Source organism: Python bivittatus, unplaced genomic scaffold (assembly GCF_059951505.1).
Source record: "Python bivittatus isolate LINGU-HERP-01145 unplaced genomic scaffold, Pbiv_v1 ctg000330_np1212, whole genome shotgun sequence".
NCBI classification, from domain to species: domain Eukaryota; kingdom Metazoa; phylum Chordata; class Lepidosauria; order Squamata; family Pythonidae; genus Python; species Python bivittatus.
Genome location: NW_028277058.1, coordinates 29,910,145 through 29,926,623, shown reverse-complemented (window position 1 = coordinate 29,926,623; position 16,479 = coordinate 29,910,145). Strand labels below are relative to the sequence as shown.

Sequence of the window (16,479 nt, the reverse complement as noted above, 5' to 3'; positions counted from 1 at the left end):
AGGTCTAGAAAAATCTACAACAGTTTTTTAATACAGTTCACATAGCTTTTACCTGAAAGGAAGACTTGTTTTTTGTTTTTGAATTTTGTTTTCCATTATTACGTGTCACCCAGTGAACAGCCACCTGTTTTCACAAAGCCATCAAACTGTTGATGGCCTGGACTAGCCCCTGCAGTTTATTCTAGATCTATATAGTATTAGAAATAGTTCTTGGTTCACAGGGTGAATACAAATGATCAACTTGCCAAGTGGCAAAATGACTGGTTTTTGAAGACTTCTGTGAGAGTTGCTGTTCTTCCCTTAAAGTTCTGTCCTGTTATTCTAGAGTAAAGATCCGGTCCCATAGTTCATGAATGGGGAGCCTTCAGCCATAAGACCACATGCAGCTTTCAGTCTGATTTCATGCATCCTTCAGTTTATTTCAGAAGTCTGAAATTAGCTTAGTGAGCAGTCTTGATCTTAATCAGCTCAGCAAGGAGTCTTGTAGCCTGTTGTGTGGCAGGAGACACGGAGCACACAAAGAATGAGAAAGAGAAAAAAGAGGAAATGGATGTAACAATGAAAGAAAATGAGTGTCCCCATCCACTCCAGCCCCCTGCGTAGCTAGCTTCAGCTGACCCACTGTGCGTATACATCCCCCAACAATTGATCCCCAATAAAATTCAGTCCTGCAAAGGAAAAAAAATCTAAAATTGTAGGACATCTTTTCACTAGTGGTGTACAGTATCTTCTAGCCTCACAGAGCCATTATTGTGGGAATGTTAATTTAATCCTCATTGCTGTTCTCACAAATAGTCATAGGACCTGTCCCCACCTGCATTTAACCTGACAGAATCATGCCCTGATGACATCAGTTTTCCACCATTGTCCAATGGCATTGTCCTTAGCTCATCCCCAGCCCATGAAACCTTAAATCATCATCAACTGTTCTGGTATAAGGGCATTCATTCAGTCATTCAGTCATTCGTTCACTTATTTATTTATTAACCCATTTATCTAGCCACTTACTCAGCACCCAACTCTCCTTTATTCTGACAGCTTCCAATAAAAACCTCAAGAACAAAATAGAGACTGTCCATGGGGACAGCAAATGTTATGCCTGCATTGTTTGGGGCCAACTTAAGGATGGGTAAATTGCACTGTGTTGGGATATGTACAATATGTGGTTTCTCCTAATTCATGCCCCAAACGGAGCATCTGAAGGATTGGGAAACAATGAGATTTGCAGAAGTAAAAAGAAAAAAAAATCTTTCAGAAGAGAAGCGCTCTCGACTCCCCTTCCTCCTGGCGTCTTCGATAAGAAGAGGGAGATTTCCTGTTTTGTGCTCGGGACCGTTGCGCTCAAGTCTGCGACGACGAGCCCCTTTCCTGGTGGCAATTCCTCCGGAAAAGGCGACGGGGTGATGGTGGTGAGGAAAGCGAACAGCAACAATTTTGTCCAGCGGAGGTGGGGCGTAACAGGGAGCCTGGCTCTGATCGCGGCGGCGGCTCCGCTGTCTTTCGGCACCTCGCGTCGGGGCTGGCGCTCGTCCCTCGCGCGCACGCTTCCCCCGGCCCGCCGCTTTTCAGGAAGGGCGCAGAAGACCTACGAAAGCTCGAGGCGTTCCTGGCGGCCCGGCGCTCCGCCGGGGGGAGTCTCCCGCTGGTGCGCACCGCTCCAGCAGCTCTCTTTCCTGCCCGCCCAAGAGGCGGGGATAGGCAGGCGCCGAGTTGAGTTGGGCTACTTTGCGGCTCGGAGCGGAGGGTCTGGGTTGGAAGGGACGCTCTCTGTGCGGGGAAAGAGAGAGAGAGAAGGCGGCGGCGACCATGCCCGGCAGCGATACCGCCCTAGCTGTGGACAGGACTTACTCCGACCCGGAGCGGCACCGACGCTTCAAGACCCGGGTAATTGCGTTTCCCCTCCGCCGCCTGTCCTATCCCAGCTCCTGTTCCCTCACCTGCAAGGCTGCCGGGTGAACAACTCCCCGCATTCCTCCTGCTTCGTTTAATTCAGGACAACCTCGCCCGCCGGAGCTGCCTTAGTAATGATATCGAGTGGGTCCCTTCTGGGACCGACCCGACCCGCCTGCCTTCGGTTCTGTTCGGTGGCCTCGGGGTTGCCGCGGTAGCCGTCTGTCTCACGTGAAAAAGCGGCTCCGGTTCAGCGTGTAGGTGTGCTTCTGCGGTAGTTTCAGTTCGCCTTTCCGGGCAAGCAGCTGCACGGGATCCTGGGCCGTCTGCCTTTGCGCCTCTGTTGTCGCGTCGCTGGTCTGTGCATTTCGGACGTTACAGGCACTCACTTTGCCGGCCTGGTGTAAAAGGGCTTAAAGTAATCGACCTCTGGAGAGCTTACGTCCTGGCCTTAAGGCTTCGGTTTCAGCGCCCCGCACTACTGAAGTGGTAAAAGTGTCCTGAAAATTTAACTCCTGAGTTTCACTCTCTCCTGGACCCCTTAACTGCTGTGTGTGGCCAGGAATCAGCACCCTCCAGAGGGCTTTAATGCAGGGCAGAATGACTGGTGGTCCTTTAAAGCCTTCAGAAGTTGGCATCTACTTGAATTGTGGCGGGACAGAAGGGAGAATGTATGAAATGCATTTGAAGTAATCCTATTAATTGATTTGAATTGACTTCATTTTAATTTTATTTAAGAACCTTTTTTTTTTTTGTCTGGTGTCAAGCACTTCTTTTCAGTAGCCCCACTTTCCTGTGGGAGCATGTGTGCCACTCAAAGGCCAAGTGTGGCTTCCCACTGAAAACAGCTGCTCATCCCTGCCTTCAGCTGATAGCGTGTGACAGATTCACTAAAATATTCACTAAAATATCTGGTTGGTACTCTTGGAATGCAAGGCCAGCCGGGATGGATGTGATCTGTGTGACTGAAATGTGCTATCCTGATTCAGATTTGATCAGACCAGTGGCATCTGGGCGGGGAGTTAAACCTCCCCTAATACCACTTTTGTGAACTGATTTGTTTTTACAGACATGAGCCTCACTGGGATATTTTAGAATAAGAAAAGGGGATGAAGAAGAGCTTAAATCTTCCTTTCCTAATTGTCATAATAAATACTGGAAAATGTTAGCAGGGCTTATTGAAAGTAAAGATGAGGAATCCAGCAATGCCATTCCTGCTACCCAATCACTGACAGTGATTTTTTGCAGCCACTTGCTGCTTTTCAAAGGGAGAGCATTATGCGCAGTGATTTCTCCACAATTGGAATACTAACTTACCATGATACAGCTGGGAAATAAACATTCCTAAAACCAGTAATAAAAACAGCAAGCTCGTGCACTCCAAATGCGTTAGTCTGTGGGCATTTCCCTGCTGCTGAGTTGAAAGGCTATTGACCTGTCCTTGAATTAGCAGAAAATCAAATGGGCATGAAATTTGCTTTCCATGGTACCAATCCCCCTCCTGCTTTTGCTGCTTCTTTTTCATGTCCGAGCAGTCATCTGACTGCCCTCCAGCGTAATGGGTGACACAGAGTAACAGATTTGATACAGCCTGAGGCTATCCTTGGACAGTGATGGAATAAGGGGGGAAATATTACTTCCACAGCACAACAGCTCAGAACAACTTAAAGCTGTCTCACTCATGGGCTGGGAACAAGGTGAAAGAAACGTCATGGGATATGGCAGAAATGTAGTAAAACTATTGGAATATCCCACCCCCTGGCAGTATGAGTGATCTCAGCCCTGCTTATCATATGCATATTAGTTAAAACCATCTTGTTGGAGCAGGCGTGTTGGAGTGCCTTGGCTCTGTGTTGCTCCTGGAGCTTTGTTATAACACGTGTTTTACTTCTTGGTGCTTTGGGCTGGTAACAACACCATAAAACATACAATACAAAGAACCAAGAACAAGTAAAGCACGTGACATAACAAGCCTGTTAGAATTGGGATGAGATATAAATATTGGAAATAAATTAAAAAAACAAGATAGGTAATGTAAACATTACATAGTGGCTGTTGGAACCTATAATGGGCTGTGAGAATAATCTTGGGAGACAGGAGGAGGAGCCATAGCCTAGACAATGGTCTGATAAGAGACATCTGAGTCCAAAGGAGGATGGGGAGGAGAGAGTGTCTCAGAAGGGACCTCCCCACAGTTCTCTGGAAAGTAAAGTCAGGAAAGGGCGGAAGTGCTTTCAGACCTGCAAGATACTATTACTATAACCTTACAATATTGGTAGTAACCAAGTATCACGGTTTTGGTTTCCTGCTTGGCCTACCTTGAAGGGCTGACATAACCCAAATTTTTGTTCGGCTGCCAAGTGCCTTTATATTATGTCCCCTATGCTTGCAGATTTGCTTTAATGGGTCATGGGACATTTGATGCAGTTTGGGGCAGGCAGATACCCAAACTGAAAATCCTCTTGTGTGAATAGAAGGAGACTCTTGCTTATTGGTGGATATTGCACGGAGATTTAAAGAGAACATTTGTTGAGTACCTTTTCTTCAGTAACCACTGATTTATTGATTAATTGATTATGTGCCATCAACTTTTAGTGACCACACAGATTTTTTTAAGAACAATCTGCCCCCAACCTGGTCTCTTACATGTCTTCCAACAGGGCACTCATTGCTAATATAACTGAGTCCGTCCACCTTACTGCTGGTCATCCCCTTCTCTTTCCTTTCATCTTTCCCAGCACTAGAGCCTTCTTCAGAGACCCAAGTCTTCGCCTAATGTGCCCAAGTATAATTTGAGCCTGATCATTTGTGCCTCGAGTGAGAATTCTGAATTGATTTGTTCAATGATCCATTGGTTTGTTTTCTTGCCTGTCCACAGTATTCTCAAGAGTCTTCTCCAACACAAAAGTTTAAAAGTGTCAATACTCTTTCTGTCCTGGTTCTTTACAGTCCAACTTTCACTTCCATAAAATGTCACAGGGAAAACTACTGCCTTATGATTCTGATCTAGGTATAGACACATTATGGAATCTGAATATCTTTTCCAAGCTGTTTTTGTTACTCTACCAAAACAAAAAGAATAAAATAATACAGTATTATCTATTTTTTCTTGTATAGTTTAAGTGCATTTTTAGACAAAAGTGTTATTTTAAACAGTAATGTGGAACAGCCCGAAACTGATCTAAAATTATTAGGTTTTGGTGAAGAGCCTGCAATAAGATTATACTAGGCTAGCATTTGCTTCACAGCTAACTGCAGATGGAGCAAAGGCTTGATTAGGTAGCTGACTGACTGAAAGTAGTCTACTCAGTAAGTAAAACTATCTCTGTCTAGTAAAAAGCAAAGAAAATGTAACTTGACTATTTATATAGGTGTTTGGTCTGATCTATGGCTTTAGGCAAAACAACTCTTCCTTTTGTAAATGAGACGCTACTGCTTCAAAATAGATGAATTGCACAGCTTGGAACAGTTGGATTATTTCTCTGTGTTGGGAAAGGAAGGAATCTTCCTGTCTATAATGCCTCTCCATTGTATTCAAATGCATTGCATGGATAAGCAGAGGTTTCCTAATAATTAAATATTTAAAATAAACTCATTTGCATGACTTTGATAGTGGCACATTATCTTAATAGAATCTCTATCCCCTAGATCAGTGTTTCTCAACCTTGGCAACTTTAAGATTGGACTTCAACTCCCAGAATTCCCCAGCCAGCCTTGCAGAGTTGAAGTCCAACTTGCAGAGTTGTCAACTTGCAGAGTTGAAGTCCACACATCTTAAAGTTGCCAAGGTTGAGAAACACTGCCCTAGATAGTACTGGAGACAATTAAATTTACCTGGAATGAAATTAATATTTATTTTTCTTAACTTTTTCCCAGGAAATATATTGGAGAGGAGTAATATAGGTTATGTTGGGGGAAGGTGTATTTGTGTGTGTGTTTATTTCTCTGCATTGTTCCCAATCTCCTGCTAATTCACATAATCTACCTTTTCTGCAGCCATTTCTTTAAAAACTACCATCTCAAAAAAATCTGTCATTACACAGTGAAAAGCAATGAAGTAGGTGTAGCAAAGCAGCAAAAATAAATTTTATTTCTACTGCTTTCATAGTTCCTGAGATCTCTCCCAGGGTATTTTCCATAGCGGAGGGGGAGGGTGTTGCTTTAAAGAATGGGTAAAATAGGCTATCCTTCTCACCACCTTCATATTCATGAGAAACCCTATCATATTATTTCTTAATTTATGTAAATGGAATTTCTGTGTAATGAGATTTTGGCGCACAGAATATTGTGCACATGTTTCTGAAATGGAGGAGATGAGAGTCCTACTCTTACTTGCCAGAGTAAAATCTATTTTTGTTTTGAAGGAAAGGTTCCAGGAATGTTATGGAAATGGATAGGCAAGGCACACAAGAAACCTGCTAGCACAGATATGTGATCCAAAAGAATTAGAAAATAAGCATCTCCCAAATGGAGTAAAGGAAGAATGTTATTAACAAATGTTATTAACATTATCACCAAGCTGACGGATGAAGGTATAGTTTCAATCTATCCATAACAGCTGCTGTCAAAATACGTATTGCAGCTGTCCCCTTTTGCTTGAAAAGGCATCTCTCTTTAAGAGACAGCAAAGAATGTCATATTATATATTGTTGATGTAATTTATGAGTGCCTCAATCGATTACATCACTCAGTATTGCAGTATTGTTAGGTGGTTCTTCACTTTGAAACAGGATTGTGTTTAACCTTGTTTTGATACGTACTTGCTGAATAACTCATGGTTCCAGTGAACTAAATTTTAAAACTTTCACTTTCATCAGTGTTTTAAAAATTATGCTAATTAATATAGTAAAATATTAGTTGTAGGACATACATTAAATAAATACCTTTCTGTTTTACATCATTACATGAGGCTGCTAGCATCAATAATATATGGGGCAAAGATACAAGAAAGTTGATAATTTAATTAATTTACTGTATTAAGAGTTCATGTGTTCATTTTTCCCCATAGTTTTAAAGATTTAACAGATGGGTTTTATTAGAAAAGGTAGAAGTACATTAATGGGACTTCCTCCAGTATCAGATATTGACAATATCCATTAATCTTTCTTATTTCTTACAGCTTTTCCAAAGTAAACTGAAGATGGGTATACAAACAGGAATTTTGTGAAAAACTAAAATATTTAGAATACTATTTTTCTTCAAGACAAACTTGGACACTTATATTTGAACAGTGTGGTTTCATTTTGAACTATTTGCTCAGCATTTATTCCATTATGTATTATTTTTATTGTATCCACCAACTAAACTACAACTCCATATTCTCAAAGAACATTCCATAATTTAAGCCTTTATCATATTTTTCTGAATCAACAAGCATACAATAAATTCACATTGTCATATTCATACATTTCTCAATTACCTGCTAGAGAGCAAAAAATGTGAAATGCACAATCTTGCCCATCATAAAGACACAGTGCACTTTGCAAATTTACCTCACTGTTACCTTTTCTACCCTTTCAGTACTTTTTGCATTCATTCTTGCTAGTTCTCCCTTCCAATTATCAGGCATAACCACTCTCAACTATTAGGAAATTACTTGCATATTTTAGCATTTTCTAATTAGACCATCTAAACCTGCAGCCTTACCATTTTTCGGTATTCTTTCAGCATTTATTACTTCTTTGCATCTTTTTTCTTGGTCACTGACATTTATAAAATTCATTTCAATTATAATATTTGACATAAGGCAATCATTCAACTTAATTTCATCACAAATAATTTCATTGTTATTTTTAATTTCATTCACTCTTCTGGAGGCTTCTCATTTAGCACTTTTCACCCATTTCCAAAACAATTATTTCCATCAACATTGTCTGCATTTTCTCTGCCTCTTTTAATCTTGAATATTATTGAATCTTGCAATCACACACAAACATATGCCGTATTTTGTAGCTTCTTTTCATTCTCTTATATGCATTTTTTCCTTATCCATAGACTGTTTCATTTTATCATTCCACCAAACATCCATTTCTTATTTCCTATTAATGCAACTCCACATGCTTTTGAAGTGCACTTTTACATAATTATTTTCTTCCATGTCCTCCTTCTGAACTACTTTTTGCTCATTTTGTTGGGAGATTAATTGATCTATTCTTTTTTCGTATAGGAATCACACTTTCTTTGATATATAATTTTATTAAGAATTTTGATTATAATAATAAAATCTAATACAAACTAAAAGAGAAGAAAAAGAAATAAAAGATGCAAGAAAAAAGAAAAAAGAGAAGGAAAAAAAGTAACAATATAATAAAGAAAAAGAAATATATAAAGAAGTGACTTTCAACCTTCCAACCAACAAGTATAAACACATTTAGTGACTCTTCACCCCCTCTAAGGTTACAAACAATTATCTCTTCATTCCATATCCCATCCCTTATCGATAAACAAATCCATAAAGCATAATCTTTTCAGTCCTTGTATCAGCAGAAAGACCATAAAGGGTTGCCTGTGATAGAATGTTGTTATGAAGGCCACACTCAGGGAGATAAGCGTTTCCTTATCCCCCAGCAGGAGCATGGGAAGTTTAAGAAGATGAGAACTGTATTTGCACTGTCTCGTGGAGTTCTTTGGGCTGAACCTGACATCAATCTCTCCAGACTGAACCTAAGTTCCCAAGCCAGCAAGCCACAACACCGTGAATTCCTTAGGGTGGTGCCAGTCTCATCTCCTTAAAGTTCCCATGCTCCTGCTGGGGGCTAAGGAAACGCTTATCTCCCTGAGCGTGGCCTTCATAACAACATTCCATCACATTGCCACAAGTAACAACATATCTTGTTTTAACCTTGATCAAATAAACCAACTTTATATTCCTTCCTTTTACTTCTAACAGTCTTAATCTTTAGTTCATTCAAATATTGTTGTAGGATTTGATTTCTCTTTATTTCTTCTTTGTCATATTGCACAGAGTTCTTCAAGGCTTTGTAAATCCAATAGGAAAAAATTGTCCAGAACACTCTCCTGGTTTATCATTTGTATTTCCCTTTTGAATTTTAAAACATCAGCCAATTTCTTTTTGTAGATCCAGTGAAACATCCTTTTCCAAGTCATTCTCTTGGCCTGTCAGTTGTAAATCTACTTTCAATACCAACTCTATCTTGTCAGATAAAATTTGTTCTACAACATCTTTTGGACATAGCCTATCCATAGAAGCAGACATCATTATTGACATTGTTGATATGGTGGCTCCTAAATTCTGATTCCATGCTTCATAAGGCTCCTTCAGTATTTTCATTGTTATAATGTTTTACATTTTATAGGCTTGAATTTTCTTCCTCTACCTAAAATCTTTAGTCCCCTCTCGTGTCCAGTTTTTAAGTCATGAAATTACTTATCCCTGTTATGTCTTCCAAAAACCAAAACAGATCTATTTCTCTTCTATCTTAACACTAGAAGCTGTTTGTTCTTTATAATTAATTCCAAAACCTTATTGTAAAAGTTTCAATATTCCAAATTTATCTGGACTCTTAGTCTGTTTATAACTTTCTAAGATCAAAATATTATTTAGCTTTTTATTTATTTTTCTTTTGTTCAGAGTTGAAGATAAACTCACCTGATGAAGACTAAAATGGTTGATAGGCGATTACTGAAAGTGATTAGAAAGTGAGGTTTGTGAATTAGTGTCCTTTAAAAGGCTCCACTGCAGTTGTGACCAAGATGGTCAATCCCTTTGTCTCCCGGCACTCAACCCCATAGAAAACCACTGTCCTGTAGTCTCCTCACAAGGAGCAGCCATCCGGAACATATTTGGGCAATCTCTGGTCCTCTCCTCAGCTGGAGAGGTTTGAAGGAACTGGACTACTCAGCGGTTCCTTGGTCTTTTCCGTGGTTGTTGGCTCTGCGAAACTTCAGTTTGTCATACCTCCACTGGAAGTCCCTTATAGGAACCACAATTTCCCTTCCTGCATTCATTTTATTTTCTCTCTACTTCCTTTCACTTCTTTCCTTTTCTTCCATGGCTGCTTTCTCCTAAGATCATCATACATTATATACATATAATGATTATATATGATATAATCATATACGTATAATGGTCTGTCCCAAATTCAGAATCTTACATCCCCTTGTATCGTTTACTAATTCAACCAAACTTTCATCATATATTATCAAGCCAATTTTTTGGCTGTGCTTAGGCATTTTTTCTATCCTCACCTCCTTTTTATGCTTCTTTTGACAGTTTGTAGAAGGTACTTTTAGAAAATGTAGAAAGACTCATAGCTGGCAGTCATTTCCCTAATGGTATGCAGGAAACTAAGGAACTCTGTTTTGCACTCTTGTCATAGTTGCTGTCTCTATGCAAAATGTTCAGATGTGACGCCAGCTGGCATGATGCCTGTATACTCTGGAGGTTATTGAGTTTAATTCTTAGAGTAGACTTTGATTTATTACTCAATACTAATGTTTACACAAAAGTCATCCTGGCATATTTAGATAGCCAGTTTTGGCATTATAGCATAAAAGTAAGCAAGTGGTGACAGTCCATGAGCTCACTAAGCTCATCAGTACTGGGGCTTCTCCATTTCTACATCAGGCTTTCCAGCCCCAACTCTTTCACTTTGCCAACTATCCTGATGGATGAGGACATGCCCGGAAGCCCTTAGAAGGATCTCCAAGCAGCCACCCTGAGCCTTGGAGCGGCTGCATAAAGCAAATCCAGAAGAGAAAAAGAAGATAATGTGGTAAAAACAGATAGTGAGACATCAGAAAGCTTACCATGCTTATTTTAGCCTGTGGCATATAATTTCCATCAGAATATTCCCAAGACACTGGGCCTGTTGACTGAATAGGGGTGATTTAGCTTCTGTTTTAGATAAAGCTTTTGTCGTTCTAATTCTGAATGGATCAACCACTGTTGAGTTGGAAAGCATTAATTACTCTTTCCTCAACTGCTGTCCTATCCTGGGATTCATTTGGTGGGTAAAACATAGTTTTCTCCCCAGGATTGTCTGACTATCACGAAGCATTTTGGTTTTTTCCCACTGTACCTCACCAAGCATGCCTTGGAAAGCTCCTTTTCTGCCATGTCCTCATGTTGTTGCCTTGATTTCATCCTGAACCCATAGCTGAGACAGTAAAGTCATCCTTAGCTGTTCCTGCGTTAAAGTAGCATTTTCTCTTTTAAAAGGCAACAAACTACCACAATTTTGCTGGAGGGTGAGACTGATGTAATTCACTTACCATTCAGCTGATGTTGCAGTCAAGTTATCCCTGGGAAAAGAAATCCTACCACCTACTACCCAATTTAGGGTAATGTGGGCACACCCCTTCTCTCTGATTTGTGGCTACTGTCTTTACAGGACCATTCTCTTTGAGCAGCAGGAGAATCTAGCTCTTTCACAGAGCTTTTCTAGCTCTTTCTGGCTCCTTCCCCTTCACCTGTCCCGTAACTGCCAAGTCTTCAAAGCAGAGCCCTCAGAGAGCTGCAGCTGATTATTGGTGATGGTGGCAGGGGGTGGCCTGCCCAGTGAAGTTGGAGAACCAGAGCTGATTCTTCTTCTGTTGCTTCAGAGTACAGAGATAGAGTACACATTCTTCTGCTGTTACTTGAGCTGCTTTGGAAAATGAGTTTAGCTGTATTCCACAATAGTGCTAAACTGTGTCAAAAACAAGCTTAACTATCAGCTCTTTTTAAGCCCACCCATGCAAAACAGTTGCGCAAAACCAGGGGGAGTTTTTATGTGGCTAAACGCACCAGTCTAACTGTCTGTCAGATTGTGCCTCCTCTACTATTCCTATCCCTTTCTCAAGTAAACAGAGTGATTGGTGGATGTTTTCATGCCAGTTAGTGATGTTTGGTGGGAGGTGACGGAAGGAAAGAAAGCCAAGGGAATCAACTAATCCCTGTATCTGTACATTGTAAACCATGACAGCATGATTTGTGGGTAAGTTTGCTTTATCCTGGTTTATTAATGACACTCCAGGCTTCATTCATACAGGCTAAATGAAAACAAAGCACAGTATGGCTTAATGCAATATGTGGACCCAGATGTGACTGATCGTTCTGCTTTTGGAAGAAATTATGGAAACTGTTATGCTGAACTGCTGCATTTAAGCACATGCCACTGCTTACTGCAATTTTGTTGAAATGTTTAAAAGGAAAAGGGATTCCTTTTAAAACAAAATCTGTAACAGATTCAAGATCATTCATTTCTTAGAGATGCAGAATAGATTTTGTTTATTACTCAAATATGCATTGAATGGAGAAAAATTTTTGCTAAGTCTTCATAGTTGAAAATGGAAGCCATCTTTCTAAAAAGTCATTCCCCAAATGTGGGTTGAAATCTTGTCCATGACTTAGGCAAAGCAGTTTGTGACACATTTCTCCCCTTTAATATTTTAAATTGTCTTTAACATATAAACAAAAGAGGAAAATGTAACTAATTTGTTATTTTTAAAAATAAAAAATATAAACTAACAAAAACAGAGAAAAGAAATATAAGTAAAAATAAATACTGGATAAATGTATATAAAACAAGCTCAGTTCTTAAACAATACATTAAAACTTGACCACACAAAGTGATTAGACTTCCCAAAAAGTCAATAGAAAGCTGATTCTCACATGGAAAGTGCACATGTTCAGGGTTTTAATCAGATGTAGTAAAATCTCTGCACTGGAAAAGCAGTTTTCTCAGTTGTGGCCCACCCAAAGCAGATCCAAAATTCTTCAATAGAGATTCTTTTTTTAAAATATAATTTAACATCACATTATCATCTTCAAATTTTATTTATCTTATCAATACTCTACCAATATTTACCAATACTCTATTAAGCGCTGTGAATATTAAACCAAAACAGTGTTACCATAAGCAAATGAATGTTTGTCCTGTGCAAAATTTTACATTTCCAGCACACAGAACTTGTAATCCAACCACTAATACACATCCCCTGGGATGTCCAGGAAACATAAAAATAAATCTTTTGTTGAATTAATCTCATTTTAAGATTAATAGGTTACAAATTTTACATTCTTTCAAACTATAACTCATTGATTTCTTAAAATGGAATATTCCAACTCTTCGTTTCAAAATTACCTGCAGATTTCCCATGCTGGTTTCAATTGTACATAAAAATAACTTGCAGTTTTGGGAATCTCCAAAAAATTTTTCAATAATATTAACAATTTATGAGCCTCAGAAGGCTGTTGTGTCAGGCCCAAACTGTAAGGTCAAAAGTTGTTTTAGTTGAATATATAGCATTCAGCAGATGTAGCCAATCCAAATTCTTTTTGCAAAACATCAGTATTTTAAAACATTGACAGTCAGTTGAGGATGCAAAGTGTTGGTATCATCGTGAACTGCAAAAGAAAAAATATTTCAGGCTTATTATTTAGGATAAAGTTAATTTCTCAGGAGAATTAGAATTGAAATTAATTTTTCTTTCTAACATTGTCCAATTATATTTTGCATCATTTAATATAGGAAAAACAACTGACTAAATAACTGAAACAAGAACTATGCCCCTGCCAAGATATACAGGAGGGCAAATAATTACTTTCTAATTATGCCTCTAATGGTTTTTGAGATAAATTACTTAAATTCCATGAAGAAAAAGAGGTCAAAATAAAAGCCCAGTAATGTAATTGGAAATCACAAAAATTATGCCCACTCCACCCTGTGCTCATATGAAAGTTGTAATTTAGGTAAAGAAAATGGGGATTTCACCATCTTATAAGTACATTCTCAACATCTTATCAGTTTGTTTAAAATACTTAGCAGGCATTAGGAATTTGTCTAAAATTAGTTATGTCAGTTATGGTGTAACATTCATTTCTACCACATTTATTCTATGGGGGAAAAATGTGGTTAAAACGGGGATTTTAAACCATTTCAGTATTAATCTGAAATAAAGAACTAGAAATATTAAGCTCTATCATTGAAGAAATCTTCCTTGTAATAATTATTCCAAGATATTTAAATGAGTTCAAACAAAATGCAGGGCTCCATGTTTTAATCGAGAAGCCAATAGCTAATAAAATCCCCTGCTTCTAATACAATTGAATAGATAGATATTCAGTATCAAATATATAAAGATAATTTATCCATTTTAGCAGTTGTCCTGCATACTTCTTCCATTCTTGTCTTTCCTTTTCAAAAATCTATCTTGTTTTTACAGAAGCAAAATATTATTGGAGTTATGGATCTGGGCCTCTGTCATATGAAAGTGGAAGCCTACATGGCAGCAGCTGGTTTTCAGCTTGTATGGAAACTATAGTAAGGAAAAAAAATTAATACAGGAATTTTACAAGTTCAGCACCAAAGACTGATCTAGCTCAGCGTTACAGTTTAGGCAGTATTCAGAAATTTTATTTCTTTGTAACAAAATCTGTACATGGATCACTTCATCTTGAACATCTTTATTCACTTTCAACAGCCCTTCAACATCTTTAGCATACAGTACTACTTATTAGTGTTTTCAAGTTAATTAATCTTTTCCCATGAGAGAAAATATCTTTTTAATCTTCTTTCTGTTCTGCATCACAAATTGAGGAAGAAGACTGAAAGTAGGAGGTCAGTTCTTTCTCTGGCAACATCCTTTAGGACCCATAATTCACTCAGAAACAGCCATTGCTGAAGAAGAGAGAACAAATTAAGAGCAGTACAAAATTAGGCAATGACCTTAAAATTGTTTGCAGAACTGAGATTGTAGATCATACATCTACTATTACAAGCCAGATGTTCCCCCTTTTCCACTTTGAGAGAAAGTGCCTTTGAAGAGAACCCTGTAACTGATGAAGTCCTAGCTTCCTCGGTCCCATAGAACTGAGTAGGAGTGCTCTTGATTTTTGGTTCTCTGGATTTTTGGTATGCATTAGTATCCAGACCACCTGGCCTGGCCTGTGGAGATCTGGACAATCAGTAGACAAAAGCAGAGAAGTACAGAAATCTTTGAACTCTTTGCTGCCATCTAATGTTCATCCTGACTTTTGCAGCCCAGATCTTATAGCTGTAATCAGTTTATAGACCTGTTGCAGACAATGACATAGTCAGTGTAGTTTATTCTTGCATGGATTTGTTCTGTCCTGCAGTAGAAAAGGCTGGGTTTGATCTCTTTCATCCATTTTTTACTTTTTTTTTGCTGCCTTTTTTACTCTTATTTTAGGTGTCAGTTCTCTTCTGGCTTAAAGTATGTGCTGAGCCCAAAGCTCTTTTAAGAGTTGCCAGTGCTATGTATTATTATTAGGTTAGTCATATTCTTATTTGTAAGAAGGATTAAGCCACATTTTTTCTAATTTAATTATGTTCTTAGGTGGAAAGGGAAGAAAAAAAAATCTACCATTTCAATTTCTCACAGTGATCAAGAAAGAACATTAAGCTGAGGCATTGCTGAAAATAAAAGGTTACATAGATATGAAAATAGGGGCCAGGCCAGAGGCAGCATTGCTAATGTCAGTTACTAAGGGAGAATTTTTAAAAAATGTGTATGGTACTACACTGTTTTACTGGATGTGTGTCCCTTTCATTCTTAGCTCTTTTTACATGCTACTATTTATGTACAAATTGGCTGCATTAGAATACTTGCATAGTACAGGGACTTTCCCACTGTCATAATAAGGATTTTTTTTTACTATACCTTCTCACTCAGTATCTTCAATGGTCTCACAAAGGAGAAGTGCATTTGTTCAAAAAATAAAACTGGCTTGTGGGGGTGTATATTTACTTTTTAGCCAGAATAAAATGGAGAATTCTATTTTACAACTGTAATCTGCAAAGAAACAGAACATGTGTGTTACTATAGTTATAAATGGAATATCCGATTAAACTTAATTTTCTGTTCAGTTCATTCCCAAATGACCAGCCTTTTGGTTTCCCAACCCTTCTGAACGTAGTTTACAATGTATGCAACACCTGCTCTTTTTGAATTGGATCTCAAGGCTGCTATGAACCTGGATTTGTTTATGAGTCCATAGAACTCAGAAAACTGAGTTAACCAGCGCTTGCCAATGCTGGCTTATAGCAGAGCATGGAGAACTGTCAGCCAATCATTGCTTTTTTTTGCTGGCCAGTAATCGATTGCTTGTTGCTCTGCCCTCTCATGTCTTACCTCAACACGTATACTTTGCTTCTCTTCACAAAGTAAGAATAAGATTAGATTCCTGGGTTTACCATGAGGTAAACTTCGAAACTCTGTTGCCTTCAAAACTCCTAATGCTGATATGCTTTCATTTCTCCTTTTGGGCTTGTTTACCCAACCATACCATGCTTCAGTGGGATTTCAGGTGGCCAGAGGTGGGGTGGACTAAGAATCACTTCCACTCAGATTTCAGCTCACCCTTTAAAGCACAAGGCAGTAATATATTCCATTTCTAAAACATTATTCTTTGGCTTAAAATGGCATTTCTGTGTCCACAAGTGAAACACTGTGGTTCCAGGGATATGACAGTTGCAATCCCCTGTTTGCAAAATTATATGGTGAATGGAGGATTGTTTGAAAGAGCCCTTATCTGAACCTAGGTTTTATGGTTGGCAGAAAAGAAATCAAGCTCTTAAACACAATGTGAAGTTAAGATCCTGGCTGTTTCTGAACTTGATAGCC

The 16,479-nt window shown here is 38.7% G+C and overlaps 1 protein-coding gene across 4 annotated transcripts in view; it reads left to right on the top strand.

Annotated features, from left to right (window-relative positions):
- Positions 1-16,479, top strand: part of TMCC3 (transmembrane and coiled-coil domain family 3) — a 120,739-nt gene that overhangs the window by 71,328 nt on the left and 32,932 nt on the right. The window contains exon 1 of one of the 4 annotated variants that reach the window (XM_007424636.4): positions 1,472-1,884. The exons of the other annotated variants lie outside the window; for them this stretch is intronic. Within the exon in view, the coding sequence (XP_007424698.2) occupies positions 1,807-1,884 (78 nt within the window). The 5' untranslated portion in view covers positions 1,472-1,806. Of the gene's footprint in view, positions 1-1,471; positions 1,885-16,479 lie in introns of those variants that run through there. 4 annotated transcript variants of the gene reach the window in all.